The 19,045-nt window shown below is 37.6% G+C and overlaps 1 protein-coding gene across 3 annotated transcripts in view; it reads left to right on the plus strand.

Moving 5' to 3' along the window:
• Pard3b (par-3 family cell polarity regulator beta) overlaps positions 1-19,045 on the plus strand; it is a 1,142,550-nt gene that overhangs the window by 920,138 nt on the left and 203,367 nt on the right. For all 3 annotated transcript variants that reach the window (XM_017801393.2, XM_017801395.2, XM_029569916.1), the window contains exon 19: positions 14,057-14,164. In XM_017801393.2, the coding sequence (XP_017656882.1) occupies positions 14,057-14,164 (108 nt within the window). The remainder of the gene's footprint in view (positions 1-14,056; positions 14,165-19,045) is intronic.

A 19,045-nucleotide genomic window follows, 5' to 3' on the forward strand; every position in this document is an offset into this window, starting at 1 on the left:
AAAAGAAAAAAAAAACAATATTCTATAGGAGTAGAACAATTTTGCTTACTCAATCTTTCCCATATTTTTGAAACTGTTAGACAGCTTCAAAAGAAAGTTTGCTCACATTTGAAACTTTTCCTGTAAATCTCAAAAGCTTGCTAGAATTTAAGCTTTACCACAGACTTTCATACTTTCTGGAAATTACTTCTAAAACTCTAGATTTTCAATTCTATAGTATCATAAAATCTGGAATAATGTTCTGTCTTTCACCTGTAAAATTGTTACTATTAGCCCACATATGTTCAACAAATCTGGCATTGAGCTGTTTTTCTTAGGGGAGTGATGGATTTAAGCTGCTCTGCCCACATATTCTTGGTGAGTGCCCTTTTGACCACTGGCAGGCATTTGTAAAACCATCTGGGCCTGCAAGTAGAGGCTGTGGTTATGGAATCAGTCCAAGTTAACTGGTCCACACAAGGGAGACAACCCATGACCTTGACCCCATTACCACAGTGTTCTAACCAATTGAGCTAAATAATTGAGGAATTGTTTCTTAGCAATCTGATCAGATCAGATGGCATATAATAAGAGTCTGCCTGTGGACAAGGGTGAGATGTCAGTGAAAAGGAGAGCCTAGGATAATAGGAAAGTTATCAAACCCTCGCATTGTTTGGCATGATATATTTGGCCAGTAGTTGCTAAATTGGACTTTGTCATTATAACTAATTATATTTCTGGGCAGTTCAAGCTCTAAAAAATAACTTTTGCTGAATAGCATTCCTTTTCAAGGCTTCAGAATATCAGGTTAATAATTGATGGCATATGGACAAACAATTGGGGAAGATAACTGGGCAAAGGAACTATGAGCTGGATTGAAGGATTCAAGTCTTTGTTTGGTCTTAAACATGATGTGCAACCTAAGACAGGTCACTTGCTTTTCTGAGATTTCGGAGGGATTGTGTAAACATGAGATCCTTCAGTCCTGGGAGATCCTTCCGGTCCTGGAAATTTTGAGCAACTAAAAACATTTTTCACACAAATTCTTTACACCTGAAAATTCAAGTGGAATAGTTCTCACAGAGGCAGATAATTAAATAAACAAGATTTCAAAAGCACTTGTTGAAAATTTTGTTTTTGCAATATATTGGTGCTTGCCTAAAAACGATATATAATGTATATGTTTCACATAGAAATTCTATGTAAATCCAATACATAGATAAATAAATAAACCCTACTTTTATGTGTTTCATGATGGGTTCTTAATGGCATTTTATATTTCAAAGTGCTTATGAATTACCTTAAAATGTTTGCCTTCTTATCAAATAATCACTGTTTTGGATATAACATGCTAATAACTTGCTATGCAGTTATTCATGAGTCTTCTAATCTGAGAGTCACGAGTCTGGCACATTTCAAACTACCTCTCTCTCAACGTGATAAATTTAGATGAAACACTTCTTGCTTAGGCTTTCTTTACCAAACTATTTATTTGTTTGTTCTTCTTTTCCTTTCTTACTAACACATTCAATATTACTTTACGGAACTGAGATAATGGTTGGATTTATTGTTCTTTTACCCAAACTGATTCTCCCATCACTGGATTGACTGGATTAGTGAGCATCTGAAGCTCAGTAGGACAGGTCCTAGACAGAGGTAGGATTGGTGTAAAATGAATGACAACAGCTTAGTCACACTTGAAAAAATATATTGGCTTGGGTTTCCAAATAACCTTCCAAAATGAAAAGCACAAATACTGTGGACTTCTACAGAATCAAATATGACTGATGTTTGTGGAAAAGATTAGTTATTGGAAGTCGCTTCAATATTAGGTGGTGAAGTTTAGAAAGACTAAACATGGGGAAACCAGAAGCATTAAATCCAAAGCCAAATATAGGTTGCAGATGCTCTGAAAAATGGTTGTCATTTAACCACCATCAGAGTGACACTGCCAGTGTGTCCTGCACCAGCCATCCAGAGCCATTCAAGAACACAAGTTAACAGATTATAAAATACCCTGTCATCTACATAAAGACATAGGTGGGCAGAAGTGAAGTTCATAATATCCTTTTATGTGATAGGGTCCAAAATTGATCTGATATTTTTAGTATAGCCCCAGAGGCAAGGAAATACCCTTTACTTAATTTAAGTGATAGAAAGTAAGCAACTTTTTAAAAGATATGCTGTGACCCATTCTAGATGTTTCACTCAGGGCTTGGGCCTCTGATTTACTTAATTACACGCTTTATAGGATTGGGCATTTCATTGCAAATGTGTGCAATCTCTCCCATTGGTTTCTTTTGTTATTCTGTGAGCACACAGACAGCCATTTTGTATTGTAGAGCAGTATCAGTAATCTGCAGGAATTATTCATCTGTGGTATTGAAGAAAGGAAAAATTAGCCATTGCTACAGGAAGGGGAGGAACAAGAAAATATACTTACAAAGCAGAATAGTAGTTTCACAGTCTAGTGGACAAGCAAATAGAAGCCTGATGCTTTGGACAGACTATAAATCAATCTCTGATTTCACTGGCCATATTGTAAATCATCAGTGTGCTCAGCTCCTGAGCATTTCCAGGCAAAAGCACACTTTTGTGATTGTGCATTGTTTGTAATTCTTTCTGAAATTCTAGTGATTGCAAAATCTTGTCAGGGATAAAGTTGTCATTGTTGTCATATGTTCTTAAGTGATATTATACTGGTGGAGAATGGAATTGTATCCATGTTTATAAAATTAGAATCCCATGGGAAATCTATACCTGTGGAAAATTATTGTCCAGACCCTGATGGACAAAAGGAAACATTATTGCCCTCTCAATGGCCCTTAAGTCATTGTCACACTGGGCCACACTCCTTTGGCATAGTTCATGGGACTTGGAGAATGCCTACAATGTTTATTGTGCAGCTCAGTGAGTTGACAGCAAGTCTGTTTAGAATGCTCAGTCGCTTTTCATTTTGTAGTTGGTAACTATATCTTACTCATAGATTCCCAATATCTAAACTCACCCAGAAACTATGGAAAGGAATGTTTTTAAACTTTAAAAAAAATGAATGGAGAACCTTTCAGGCAACACAACGTTGACATATTTCCAATGACTTACGTCACTGAGGACCTAGAAAAGTAAAAATATTACATAGAATCTCATTCAGACATTCCTTATATAGTTTTCCCCCTCAGTCTATTCATAGTTGAAAATCAATTGCATTTTATGTCTTGCTCATATGGGACTTATAAAATAAGAACAGATATTAGATAACTTTAACTCTAACATAAAAATTTTGAAATCATAATCCCTTGCCTTATAAACTAAGTTAGGGATTATAATTTTTAATTAGCCCTTTCTAAAAAAATAAAAAACCTTTCCTATAGGAGAGCACAGATAGAGGTGTTATGATTTGGAATTCTGTTAAGGAAAGTCTGAAATCTAAACACAAAGATAAGTAATGTCAAACTAAACAACACATTACCCACCTCACACAGGTCTTTATTCAAAACCTATGTTTAAGGGGACCATAATTACAAACACTCAGAATCAAACATTTATGTGCAATATGGACATCAGTTTACTTCTAGAGATAATATATTTCATATAAATCATCTTTAATAATGGCCTTAGATTTAAATTTCATGCTAGAATTTGACTTGGCACTATTGAAAACAGTACGTTTGTATAACATGAAAGAACTGGTCATCATGAGACAAACTTAAAGTGACTCAGTGCCCCCTTTGCATTGGGCTAGCCAGGTGTCCATTACTTTGTGACATAAGCAACTGTTTGGCCCATTTGGTCTTGTTGAGGCTGTGGACACTGTCTGTAACTAGCTTGTTGCTGTACATGAACTAAGCCAGCATGGTGATTTGCAGGTTCCCAGGGTATCTCTGACACTGGAAGCTTTAGTTCCTGAGTTAAGACTTACTGTTTGATCATTCTAGAATAGGGAATGTGAAGAAAGGATACAAACACTGTGTCCCCTGAGATCCTGACCCTGCTTTTCAGTCCGCATCCATCACTAAGAAGGAAAATAGAAAACATACCTAACTCATTTGCTTGAATCCCCTGCACCTCTTGGAGGAACTGGCACAAAGAATATGTTCAGCATGTGTTTATTGAATAACTACGACATAAATACATGAAAACACAGCCCCATCACTTGACTAGCACTCATGTAAGTGATGGTTAAAATAATGTTCTACAGAGTATACAGTGACTCACACCACCTAGAACCTCCTCATCTCCACACTCCCTTCCTGAATCCACTCTCCATTCAGTCTTTTTGTTGTTATTGTTGTCTTTTGATGTATTTTTATTGATTCTTTCTTGCATTTCATATAATACATCTTAATCATATTTAGACCCCTTCCCTTTCTCTGCCCCCACATAGCCCATCCACAGGATTTCATGTATTCTGTCATATATGTTAAGGCCTATCAAGTCATGTCCTCAGATGTCTCTTGATGTGAGTTCATCTACTGGAGCCTGTTCAGCCTACCCAGCATCGCTCCCTTAAAGAAGAGCAACTCTCCCTCACCCCACAGTGATCAACTACCAATAGTTCCTTAGCTAAGGAACTATAGCCAGTCTTGATTAAAGATAAATACATCCACATAAGCTTGCTTTGGTTAGTAAAAATGTTATGCCCCTTATCAAAGCATTAAATAAGTGTTCTAGCAAATTGTAATCCCTCAGAAAATAACCTCAATAATTCTCCCATATTTAAAATTGCCTTTTCTTTTACAGGAAAAGGAATATTTTGAACCAAAGTTAAAGAGGGCTTTCACCTTTTAAGAAAAGTTTCAAAGTATCATTTATTAGGAGCCTATATAGTCACTCTTTTCCATTGTTTAAGGCTCTTAACAGCTCCACCATGCATTAATTACCTTGCTTCTTTTGTATTTATACAATAAATGGGAGACAAAAAACCCACATAATTTTAGATTTTTATGGCACAATGGGAAAAAAAATTTCCCACCTCCAGGATGGGGAGGGAAATCTGAAATGTTCTCTCATTGTCTTTTCAGAGAAGATTTTATCTATTAAAAAGAGGAATATGAAAAGGGAAAAAAAACCTTAGTTATATTGTATGTGACATGCAGAAGGGTTCGAATCTATGGAACAGAAAAGAACGTTACACGAATTATAGAGAGTTAACACACTGTGTTCTTCATTTTAAACTTCAGATAAATATGATTTCAGCTTTGATCCTACATGGACTAATTCTTTGTCACTCAACTAATTAATTCAGTATGCTAGAGAAAAGATGCTAATTTGGGCATCAAAGAAGTGATAATTTTTTTGGTTTAATCAGTTATGAAGATAAGTTTTGCTCCCATTAGACTGGGTCTGGAGCTCAATCATTTTTTCTCGTTTAGTGCAGATGAATTCCATAGAAAATCTGCCCTTTTTCTCTTAACATCTGAAGATGGAGTGACAACTTTCAGGATTCCCTTTAACATTGTTCTTTGTATAGTTATTGTCAGTAAGTACACACACACATCAGCCATGTTTCTCATACATAAGTTAGGCACTGTCTCCTGTTCTTCCCTGACCAGGGATCTTAGACAAATTATATGCATGTTAATATCTGCTATCGGACTTTAAGTTGTATTGACATTTCATCTAATAATTGCAGATAAAGCCCCCAATGTCCATAAAACTTTCTAGTCATTCCTCTTAGAATCTGGTCTCTTTCACAAGTTAGATTTTCCCTTCCCAGGCAGTGTGCTGAGCTGAGCTGACCCCCCACCCCAACACACACACACTCTCTCACACACACACCTGGCCCCTAGTCTATGACTGGCAACTTCAAAGTTATTTCCGTCTGCAGGATGAACCTATGGTCAGTGTGCAGAGTACTTGGACTGACTGGGCCTGGGAAAGCCTGTGTAACTGGGGAACCTCCCATAGTGATAGAAAAAGGTTACAATCAGGTAGAATTTGGCCTCAGAACACTCTTCCTTTCCCAAGTTTTGGGTTTGGCAGAGGAAGTAGAGAAAATAGGAGGAAGGAGGGAGAAAGAGACATTGTAGGCACACAAATGAGAAGGGAATATCTGCTGTTGATTGAAGTCTGACTTCCTGCCACATGATCTGTTTGAATTAGTTTTAGGTTTTGTGTGCGGGAGATCCGTGTGTCGACTTACTCATCCAGTCTTCAGAAAAGCCCAAAGATTCAGTTAAAAATAATAAAAGGGAAGAAAGCTTGCATACATTCCACTGCTTTGAAATAAGTAAACATATAATAAAAAGAAAGCCTTTCTCACTATTAAAAGAACGTAAAAATGCAAAAAAGATCTATTTCTTTAATGCATCGCTTTAATGTTAAATGTATTTCCCAGAAATCATAGGCATTTAGTCTGAGTCACTGAAGCTCCTGCCTACCGTGTCTTAAAGCCAGTGAGAGAGTATGAAAGCAATTAATCAAAGTTCACTGCACTCCTGAAGAGCATTTCTTCTTCTAGAAAGCAGAGAAAGGGAGAATAACTTAAAGCCCAGTGTGGCAGTGACAGCTAATAAGCTCTTCAGAGTCCCTGTGTGGATCTGAAAATCAGACCTTATTAGTATCTTTATCTTTCTTGTTTGCTCATTCATGCTTGTTGTCTTTTCATTTTAATTTCTGGCCTCTTTTTCATAGATTTTGTTTCCTTTTATTTAACCCCTCTAAGCTTGCTAAACTAGTAATTTCAGAAAAGTGTTTTCATTTGCTACAAAAATACTCAACAAAAGTGACTATCTAGTGGCTGGCAAACCCCTTCACTGGTTCTTAGGAATCAGCTTCCCAAGGTGCTGGTTTTATATTGGTTTCTTTCTCTTTGGGGGAATATGGTTACTGGTGATGTGTGTTTGCTTTGTTTCCTAACTCTTTAGGATTTTCTTTAATGTATTCAGTGTTTCCAAAGCCATTACCTTTCCTAGCCTCTCAGTGTGGGGAAAGCAAATTAGCTCAGGGATCCCCAGCAGCTGATTTTAGCTGGACAGCCACCCAAGACTCTGCCCAGCAGATGTCTGATCAATTTAGGCAGCAAGCCTACAATGGTAAAGGACCTACCTGCTTTGAAAAATATATTTTATTCATTATTTTTATTTTATGTGTATCCGTGTATTGCCTGCATGTAGGTAAGTGCACCCGTGTCGTGCAATGCCCGCGAAGGACAGAAGAGGCTGTAACTCCCTGGGACTGGAGTTGTGGACAGTTGTTAGCTTCCATGTAGGTGCTGGGATTTGAACCCAGGTCTTCTGCAAGAACAATCAGTGTTCTTAACTGCTGAGCCATCTCTCCAGCCCAGGACCTCCTGCTTTTTAAGCCTAAAAATAAACATCAATGTATTTGATATCTAAAGATTCCTTACTCTGGAATGAAAGGTTACCCTGACCCCCAATTTAACAGTCACATCTCAGAAGTAAGTGACAGCTCAGAAAAAAGTAAGTGTTTAAGGTTGGGGGTGGGACTTAGCCTCAAGGGTAGTAAGCATATCAGTGGGATTAAACACATTTGTTATTTTATTACAATTTTTGATCTTAGAAACATGAACTTACCCAAGAGGAATGTCTAGATAACATATCCAAAATTATGATTTTAATTTGGACTCTTAATTTCAAGATTTAAACTGTCCTATAGTTTAGGATTAGTAAGAAAGCTTTGTGTGTAAGTGTTTATGTATATGTTTGTGTGTGTACTTCTATGTGAGGCTACTGACTAGACTGGATCTGTAGCACTTAAATACACTCTTTATGGTCTGAAAAGCATTCTGGGTTTAACAATATTTCACCTCCTTCTAAGAGTCACAGGCATAAGTCATATGTTTTTAGACTGCTTTTCATTGCTATAACAACATACCTAAGGTTAGGTAACTTCTAAAGAAAGGAGGTTCATTTGGCTTGTAGTTTTGGAAAACTAAAAGTATGTCAGTGGCATGCACTTGGTCTTGAATGTGTCATAGTGTTACCAAGAAGCAGGAGGGGAAAGCAGTGCAAAATGGAAGGAACATGTGTACAAGAAAGGGAGAACAGAGAGGCTGACTCCCTTATGATAACTACTCTAGACCCATGAGACCTAACTTACACTCAAGAGACCTAATCCAGTCCCAAGAAAAGTAACCTAGGCTATTGAAAAAGACACAAGTTCATTCATGACATACTGCCCCTATGACCTAAGTTCCTTCTAATAGACACTGCACCTCTTAAAGTTCCCATCACATCTCAACACTACCACAGTAGGAACCTAGTTCCAACACATGAAATTTTATGGAACAAACCATAACCACCTCATAACACCATTACAATCATGTATGCATGGAAAGCCAAAAATAAAATCCCAGTATTATTTTCTTCTTAGATTGCCTTGCAACAAACAAACAAAAAATCTATTCATTATTCTTTCAGTAATATGAGCATAAAAGTAGGTAATGCCCTTAGGTAGCCAAAACAATAGGGGAGGGGGCTAATTGGTCAATTTTCACTGAATTTTTATCAGATTCATTAACTCTCCAGTACAATGGGAATCATGTGAGCTAAATGAGGAAAGACCTTTATGACATAAATGTTAGAGAGAAGCATTAGCCGAAGTGCACAGGCCCATGTGAGATTGTAAGACATGGGGTTTTTCATCAGCATATGCATATGCTAATTCAGAACCCAATTTGGAATAAATCAGACAACAGAAACCTTTTATGGGTGGAATTCAGAATAGACTATGGAAATAATAGTCAAAGGCCTGTGAACTTCTCTGCACCCATACTTTGCTTGAATTATTTCAAACTGTATAATTTATAAAACAATGAGGCAATACGATGCATAGTTACAGGGTGGAAGAGCCATTATCCAAATCTGGAAACTATAATGACCGTGAAGTTTGGACTTTTTAACATCTGACATTGATCCTTAGATTTCTAATTTTAATATTAGAGATGAGCAGATTTTGTAGTCTTTTCTAAGCACCATTGACACCCTCACACATCTCCCAATAGCAGCAGTAGAAATGCAGTGGAAATGTATACATTTCCACTCTCTTTAGATTCATAATTGCATCTGATTTGGAACAAGAGTGTCTGAACATTTTTCTTGCCTGACTTTTTAATCCCCATTAGCCTCATTCAAGATGGATTTCATATAGTGTGTGCTGAATGGAGACAGAAATGTCGATGACAATCACTGCATAAACTCCCCTATGAGAGCTAGAAGAAAAACTGTAGACAGACTTAGCAGAATTAAGAAATGAATTAAATGAGAGAGGAGATGTAGAGGAAAAGACCAGAGCTAGAGCTATACCCATTTTGAAAAGGGAATATTCATCACATGTGCATGGGAATCTGGAAAGAATTTAAAAGTCACCGCTATCTATAAAACAACTAGATACAGAAGAAAATATTTGCTCAGTTAATTACAAAAAATTATAGCAAAATCTTCATCATACAGAAAACTAAAAAGGCAGTAGTGACTTGTGTAGTCACTTATATTGGGAGGAGGTAGCTACTTACTTGACAATTGATGTTGGCGATAGTTTCACACCATTTGCGTAGTCCACAAGTATATTCAACCTATGCCCCATGGGCCACATGCATCCCAGGATAGTTATGAATGTGGCCCAACACATTAGTAGATGACAGCATCATGTTGCAATGTGAAAGGTTGAGCCCTCCTGTATGTAATGTGTAATGACTGTTCATTTGTGAACATATGAGTAGTTGTACCATTTGTCCTTTTGTGTAATGACTGTTCATTTGTGAATAGATGGGTAGTTGTACCATTACCAAATTCTACTTTGCCGCATGAGTTTTTAGAGGTTCTCTACTCAAGAAAAATAATGTTAGGTCTAGTTTGGGTATTTTTCTATTATTCTTTTTGAGGGTTTCATCTCCCTTGTGAAATCTCATCTTCTTTAACTTCTTAAATTTTACCAAGAAATTCCATTTTATGGTAATAACCATCTCACATGTATATTATGTCACACTACCTGTGCCGCCCCCTTATTGATCCTATGATCATCAGATGCAACTCTTCCTGGGTCACTTCCCTTCTATATAAGCCTAGTCTTTCCAGAGGAGCTTTATATTTCTATTGTCTTCCCTTACCAGAAACTTGACTCTTCTATCCCAATGCCCATTGGCAACATTATTCACAATAGGCAAAATGTGGGAAAGACCAAATGTCCATTGATGGTTGAATAGAAAAATCAGATATGGAATCTACGTGCAGCAGAATTATTATTTCTCTTTTAAAAGGAAGGAAACTCTCTTATATTCTACAATTGGATGAGCTTGAAGAGCTTATACTAAGTGAAATAAGACATACAGAAAGACAGTTACCCTATGATCTTGCTTCTATATAGTATCCCAAATACATTCATAGAGACAGACTGTAAGATGGTAGCCATCGGGAGGTGGAAGAAGGGAAGGTGACACTTTACTGTTACGTGAGTGGAGAGTAATGAAAAATTGTGAAGTGGAAGGTAGGGATCACAACACAACAACATGATTGTACTTGATGCCTCTGAACTATATTTAAAGGGAAATGTCACAATTCCTAAGTGTAATAAAAGAATCTAAGAAAGTAAAAACAATAAAAAACCATATTCACTTCTCTCCTCCTTAGGCAACCTTTACCTTCCTCTCTGATTTTTTTTCCTATAAGCAAGCCAAGTTTCCCTGGTATCAGTCCAGTTGGAAACCTCCTTGTTCAGTATCCCCTCTACCTCCAGCTCCCACCCTGCCAGCTCAGCCTTTTGAAAGAATTGTACAGGGTCACAGCTCTATAACCTGCCATTATTCTGGACAACCTGACTTGTTCCTCACACCTTTCTATTGAACCCTGCCCAGACTAAAAATGGTTCTCAGGATGCCAAATCCAGTGAACACTTGTCAGTCTTCCCCTCATTGGACTGCTCAATAGCATTCCCATCTGTTGACCATGTTATCCTTGCACAAGCCATTCAGATACTTTTGAAAGCACACTCTCCTGATGTTCTTTCTTTATCTCTGGCCATTTCCTACCTCTCTTCTTTTGCCTCCCTCCTTATGCAACCTTTATATGCCACAGTTCCATAGACTTGTACCTGAGCCCATCTGCTTTGGTTTTTCAACGGCGTGCTAAAGTCGTGTTTAATCTTGAACTTTTTCTCCCTTTCTGTTAACTCACCAGTTCTTCTGCTCTCCGTGGCCATTTCTGTAGCCCAAGCCACTAGGAAAGCCAACCCCTGATACCCAACTTTCTCACCTACTGACAGTGCTTCTCATTACCCTGGCTCTGACTCTGACATTATACTTCCAGCTCTCTCAGACCCTCAGCCTGTGCTTTTTCTATTCACATCCCATGCAAGTGCCTCTGGGCTTCACTGCCCTAGTCTTCTTTTACTGCCTGAAAGGAACCAAGCCTTTCCCACTTCACAGTCTCTATGTGTGCTGCATCCGTACTAAGGATTTCCACCTACTCTGCTTGTCTAGAACTTCCTAAACTTGATACTCAGATTAATGCCATTTTCTCAGTGAGGCCTTTCCCAATCAATCAATTCTCTATTATTATCTCGCTTAAGATCCTCTTTAATGCCTTTCACACTTTGTGATTATATATTCATGCTTGCTTTGTGACTGTCTTTTCAGTTAGAATGTAAATTCCATGCCGTTGGTAGATAGTCTTGTATCTCAATGTGGTAAAAATCTATATCAAATATTTATGGTAATATCTGACACATAGTGCATCCTAATAAGTACTTTTTAAAGGAATGAATGAATGTAAGGAAGAAAAAGGAGGGAGATGGAAAGAAGGGAGGGAGGAAAAAGAAAAGAACAGAAAAGGAAGGAAAAGTTTCCCTTGAAGCTGCTTCATGTAATCTCTATAGAAATGAGCAGGGTCAGGTGTTTTAAGTGAACTCACAATTCATGAAAGTCTAAATTTGCATAAAGAATATGTTGAAGGTGATTTTTTTCACTTTACAAAAAGATCTATCATGGGATTCTTTAAACAGACTACCTAGGTACATGTAAAATAAGATTTTATTGATTGAAGACATATGCGTGCACAGAATTTTTTCAGCAAAGTATCTTTTATATAAAGCCAGGTTAACCTATAATCAATTTCCTTAAGGCACCTAGCCCAGAATAGGTAACTCTCAAATTTCTAAGGTAACAAACAGATAATGAGAGGCCTGGAATGCAGGGGCTGTTTGGAAACTTCTAGCATGCAAAGCAGTGATTGTAGTCAGGCAAGGGCCTCATGACTTTTCTCACAAAAATAGCTAATAGGGAGATGAACCTCCTTAACTCTCCTTTCTGTATCTCAGGTAAGCCAGGAGGGCTACAAAACAACTTCCCAAAGGGCTGCTATGGAAAGGAAAGGGAGGCTAGTAGAAGTTTCCAGACTGATGCTTCCCTTCTCCAGTCTCAAAACTGCCCCCCACCCCTACCACTGAGACTGAGGACCAACTCATCTGACTGCAAAGCGGGGGGGGGGGGTGAACTCACTTTTCTCGGTTTCAGTTCCTTTGTTTTAAAATGTGGGGGTCTTTTTCATCATCATTATTCCCTAATTCTGTTCTTAAACCTTCCCAAACTTTATAAAACAAGGTTACCTGTAACCATTCACTCTAACAAGATAAAGTTTATAGCTATTTCTGACCTTTTTATTGGGCAGAAAATTTAATAAAGATCATAAACTTTCAATAAAAATATTTATAGTATTTGTGGAATTGGTTGAATTAGTAGGCAGTTCTTGATAAAAAGAAAATACTTTGCAGAAATTAAAACTAACAATCAAACATATTTTGCTGTGGTGGGAACATAGTAAAACTCTTGAAAGCAGCTCAAGTGAAATAGTTTAGATACCAAAGGAAAAAGTATGTGTGGGGTGTGGTGATAAAGATCAAGGTAAACTAGAGCTAAGTTACTTTTGTCCTTCAAAAACAAGGCTGCTTTTATCTTAGACATCCAAATTTTGAATTAAATACAGGCCATGGGAAAAAGCAAGCTTATAGTTTTGGCAGCATCTTGCTCTCATCAACTTTCCAAGGCATTATTTCTACCCTGGCTCCCCACAGTTTTGCATTTTCTATAAAATGTTATTATAGTCAATAATATCTTGAAAGAAGAATTATTTATCCAAGTGATGTACTAAGGTGCTAACTTCTCTTGTGAACAGATTTATAGTAATAACAATCTCTAAGCCTCTTCTGAATTGTTTGAGAAAGCTATAGAATCTATTCATGGAAATATTATTTAGATGTCTATAGAGGGGTCTTGAATACATCAGCAAATCTGAATTATATTTGAAAGCTAATGTTTACATATTTTTGTCTGTATTTTTTTCTTGGTTTCCTAGCTACTTCTAAAAATGATACCAGGTCATATCTTTAGTGGAGAATAGGAATGGAGTTAAGAAGGCAAGCAGAATACAAAGGGGCAGGAGAAAAGGGTCTGGGGCCTTAGGATGGAACTAAACTAACAGAACTAAAGCGTAGAGTTGACCAAGGTCCCAGGACTAGACTTGAATGTAGGAGAGGAACTCCAGTAGTAGAAACAGACAGGGGAGAGGGCAGTTTGTGAGAGAGAACTTATTTTCAACTTGCAATTTCAATTAACAAATCCTAATACCAGCCATGGCTTGAACCAGTAGAAGTGGGAATCGATGCTCAGAAACCCTTGGAGCTTCTGGGCCTTCCCTGATAAAAGGAAAGCATTGAAGTAGGTGTTTAGTAATGTCACCTGTCATTATATAATCACGTAAATTTAACCTTAAAATGGCAATGGCACAGGAGTTTGGAGACCTGGTTAGAAAACTGGTTCATCCTTAGTTCCCCATGAGTCACAATCCATTTTTTTATTCTCCACTGAATTAAGAGTTCAAAATCAAAAGTCTCCTAGTCACATGATATTATGTTTAGTACATAATAGATATCTGAACGAAAAGAAGAAAGAGGAGAGAGACTGTCTCTGTGTCACTTTTTTGCTTTCATTATCTTACTCTCTTTTATGCAACTGATCTTGTATGATTTAGAATAAAGAACTATGGCTTAATGAGGTCATATCATATATATCTTAAGTTTGCTGAATAAACTATGTGGGTATTAACTGTCTCCTTCCTCTCTCTAGATTTGGAAAGAAGAAGGAGGAGAAGAGTGGGAAGGTTGAGCAGACAGGGATGCGGAAGCCCCAGAACCTGGCGGAAGAGGAGCTGGAAAGAATGAAAGAAAGGGACTGGTGAGTGGAAACTCAGCCTTCCTTTGCTTGACTCTAGGATCTGTGTTTAACTCAGCAATTTACAGCAATCAACAGGAGAGATTTTACTTTCAAAAGCATAGTGGAAGACTAGTACCAAAGGAAAGGCACGTGACAACTACAGCCTGCCTTTCCAGGGAATCGGCATCACCTTTGTAAGAAGACATCATCGTCTCGTTTTTCTTTATTAGTCCCTATAATACCCTACTAGGATGCTCCCAGCACTCACTCCCATCAGTGCGCATTTTCCTGAGATTTAAATGATGGATTTTGTTCTTGTTAATCCAAAGGTCATTTCGATCTCGATGTTTAGGATTCTCAAGTTCTTGTAATCTGGTCCTCATTTTTGACAGCCTGTTGTATGCCTTCTTAATTTTATTCTGTTAACTCCCTTTGGGTCATGTAATTTGAGAAGTACACGTCCTCCATTTTTTAAAAGCCACTGTCTTTTATTAGGCTATCAGCAAGCTGAAAAGTATGCTGCCCATCTGTTAGAGGGCTGGCTTCATTTGTTGCAGTCGGTTTGCAAGGGCTGAATTCTCCTATCTCCATTCAGACAAGAGGTCCTTCACATGTCTTTGATGTTAACTCTGGCACTTATCCCAAGTAGATGTGCAAATGACTGATTTTAAAACATATAATTGAATATTCATACTTCGCCTGAAAATTCTTTGCCTCCCCAACTAAATAAAGCTTGGAGAAAGACTAAGAGGAAGCAAAGCTAGCATCTAATTTAAAGTATTTGATTCTGACTTCCCATTAGAACTAAGATTTATCCAAATCTCCTTTCCTTATCAGCTTTGTTTTTGTCCTTATGGTTTTCAGAGTCTGTTCTTATTTTTTAAATTAATTAATTAATTTTTATTTTCTGTGTATGAGTGTTTTGTCTGCACCATGTGCATGCAATGCCTGTGGAGGCCAGAAGAAGGCATCAAATCCCCTGAAACTCGAGTTAGCCATCACGTGGGTGCTGGGAGCTAAACCCAGGTCCTCTGCAAGAGCAGCCAGTACTCCTAACCATTTCTCCAATGCATTCATGTATTTTATAGCCTTAGTATGTGATTTATAGGACACAGCAGTGTAAGAGTGTCTACTGTTAACCTTTAACACTAATTCTGCAGTCAATTACTGTTAAGAAGGCTGACTTTATCAATGGGGGGTGATGGGAGGCTATATAGTCCTTTCTCATTTTTGAGAGATTGATAAGTGCCATTCCAGAGTCACTAGAGCAGCTAAAAGGAAATCAAGGGTTTTGCATTATTGTTGACTATTCACCTGAGAGAGCTACCCCAAAGATAAGAAAGATACTCTCCTTCATAGCCCAAGATTCAGTAATCCTGTAATGTAAATGTAATCCAGCTCAAATCTTAATGTGTGTATTATCGAAGACATCTTGAGTAGTGAGCCTGCATCAGAGATTTCTGCTGCTCCCTGACTTCATTTATTGAGACTGTGGTCCTTGTCTCAGCTTCAGGAATCTGAGCTGTTTGCAAAAAGGCAGGCTAGACACTTTAGAAAACTCAGTACTTGCTTGAGATTCGTGGGGATCTCTAAGTAGCTGGGGGCCTATATGCCAGCTAGAAAATTGATAACTCATAAAATAAGGTGGGTTGTTTTTAAGCAAGAGTTCATTTCCTTTCTGGTTTTACCTTTAGGAAGCAGGTGTCTGAGGGAGTTTTTTTCTTAAAAGTAGGGCTCTAAATTTGCCTCAGTTAACTGTATAGGCTTCAGGTCCAATTTTCTTTAAATGTTTCTGGTCAAAGTATTGAAAGAATTATGTTATTCGCCTGTACTTAGGCTGCCTCCCACACATGAACACAGAAAATACATCTGAAATGGCTCTCCTAGAGACAACATTGTCTCAGGAGCTGGGGAAGAAGAAAAAGGAGCTGATTTTATAGCTGGGTGCTACAGAATTCATGGCCATGGCATTTCAACACCCAGAGGCTGAGGGCTGTGGAGGATGGAGGCAAAGGCTGAACATATGGTGGTGTTCTCAACCCTGGAGTACTGTTCCATGGCTGTCCATCATCTATAGGAAACCAATTCTCAGCTCTCAAAGATCTCAGCAAGTGTATCCCCCTTCATGAAAAGTTGTCATGGGGGCTGGGGGATAGAAAGAAATAGGAAATGCTGATTAAAAGTTATTACTGTGCTTTTTTTTCTTAATATAATAAAAATTAGTTTTCTTAAAATTAATCAGTTTTATTATTTACTTATTCTGTCATAGCTCTCATCAGCATAATGGTTTTTCATTATCCTTTCCATTTTCAAAGTATTTAAAACCTTATAAAGTATATATTGTGGAGCATTGGAGCCAATAGTTTATCAGGGCCAACTATTGAAACCTCAGAAAATTTACAAGGTGGTTATTAACCCACAGGTCCTTTGAAATGGGCATACAGAAATTAGAAAATGTAATAAATTGGGATGTTTTTAAAAAATCCAGTTTGCCAACACACCAGCTCGGGCCTAAGTCAGTTCCTTTTAGTGTACAACTAGGAAGAAATTACCAGAAACTAGAGGCAAGAAGGGAAAGAAGGGTCTAAATCAAACCATAGTTGTGGTCTGTGGACCACCTGTGTCCAAATGAATCCCTGAACCTCATCCCAGCCTTGAAGAATACACATCTTGGGAGATGGAGCCCAGAAATTTTTTAATAGATAAATCCAGCATTCTAAGGTCTGGGAACCACCGGTTTGGAGGTTAGGATGTGGCTGGAAAGTCAAGCTATTTTTCCTTTATGAAAAATGATGCACAGAATTTTTTTCCCTAAGATTGATTCAGTCTCTTAAATATCATCATCATTCCTCATGTGCTATCTCTGAACCACCCTACCTGGCTGTCATGCTCTTCCCTAGTCACATGGGCAGTCCTTATCAATACATCTACCCCAACAGAAGTCTCTTTCCCCAGAACTAGCACCCTACACCACAGACTTGACAAAAACACATGAACACATTAAGAAAATGTTGGAAGCATAAAAAGTATAAAGATTATTAAAATCATAAATAATTCCATCACAATCCTATAGCCATTATTAGTATTTTATGATCTTTTTCTATACCTTCAATACCTACATATTCTTTGAAAACTTGATATCCATTCTGCATATGTAACACCTTTATGCTTTCACATCATTTTCTTGCAAATATTCTCCCATGCCATTAATGTTTTTAAGCATATAATTTTGATCACTGCTGAATACTCTGTGTGATTAACGTACATAAATTATTTGCCTTCCATTATCAAATGGCTAATATGCCTACATCTTTTTCAAAAGATTCCTAGTATTGTTAATTACATGAGTGTTGGGGGAAGTATGTGCCCCTGGGTGCAGTTGCCTGGGGAGGCCAGAGGCAGTGGAACCCCCTAGAGCTGGAGATACAGGTGGTTGTGAGTCACTGGATGTGGGTGCTGGGAAGCAAACTCCAGTCTTCTGGAAGAGTAGTACATGTTCTTAACCACTGAGCCCCTGCTCACATCTTTTTTACTGTTCAAATAATACTTAAACCACATAATTCCTATGGAAGATTCAATATCCTTATACTGTTTTTGCCTTGGTATTAATTTAACCTGAATTCTAAGTCCAGGATTATATTATCCCTGTTCCATTTATTTGTCCCATCATTTTCCTTATGATTCATATATTTTTATAATTTAGCTACATCTTTAATTCTGAATATAGAGCTGTTTAGTGCTATATATTTAGTTTATAACTATAGTTATGAAAAGATTAAGAAAATAATAATAGGTAGATTAGGTCATAGGAATGAGACTATTTTGCCCACTCAGGAGGTTTAGGTATGTGTGGACACATTTTTTATTGTTATGACTTCAGGGAGGACAGCAGGGAGGGACTTTCCACTGCCTTTTACTGGATAGAGACTCCTAAACAGTCAATAATGCACAAGACAGCCATCCCCTCAAAAATTAATTATCCAACCCAAAATGTCAGTAGTACGGGGTTGAGAACACTTCTTCTAAACTCAAGACTTCACAGGATGTAAGGGAAACGTCCTGCTTGTCAAAAGTATACCATCTCTTGGTATCCTGTAGATAACACAGAGGAATGCTTAGTTTGACAAATGATGTAAGTCTAGAAGGATTATTAGCAATGCAAGAAGTTGTGCCTAAATGAACATTCCATCCAAATAAACATGCAAGAATAGTTTTCCTTGAAAATGTAGTTTAACCCTGGCTTGCTGAGTATTGATGTTAGTGATGGGGAGCTTTTGGTCAGCGAAGAATGCCAAAGCACTGTGTAGGTTAATAATATGCTGACAGAGGCATCTGGGACAAAGGAGAGATTCAAACATAAAAAGTTAATGGGAATAAATGTGAAGTCTTGCATTTGGGTCCAGAAATGAACTGTATAAACACAGGATGTAGAAGGCTTGACTTAATACCAAATATATGAAAAATGTGCTTGATGGTTTTAGTTGAGGGTAAGTTTAGCATGAGTCAACATGAGGATGTGCCTGCCAAAAACTTAATCCATTCTAGGCTACATTACTGGAAGTTCATGTTCAAAATGAAGAAACAATAATTCCTATTTTACACGGCTCAAGTAACACCTGGTATATCCTGAGTCTGTCTCACATGGAAAGTTGGTGCACTAAATTCCTTGTTTTCAGAAAAACACTGAAGGGCTTGGAGATACAGAGTCAAAACTTAGCTGACTTTGTGTGTTTGAAAAACTAGCAAATGGAAGAGGGGCTATATTTGTTTACAGCACCCTTTTTTAAAAATCTTATTCTACTTTATATTTTAGTTGTTCTACTGTTTGCTCAGTCACCCATCCATTTATTTATTTACTTTAAAATATTAGTGGAGCATTATCTTAAGAGAGGTAGCCTTTGG

Source organism: Nannospalax galili, unplaced genomic scaffold, assembly GCF_000622305.1.
Source record: "Nannospalax galili isolate Female #2095 unplaced genomic scaffold, S.galili_v1.0 scaffold281, whole genome shotgun sequence".
Lineage (NCBI taxonomy): Eukaryota > Metazoa > Chordata > Mammalia > Rodentia > Spalacidae > Nannospalax > Nannospalax galili.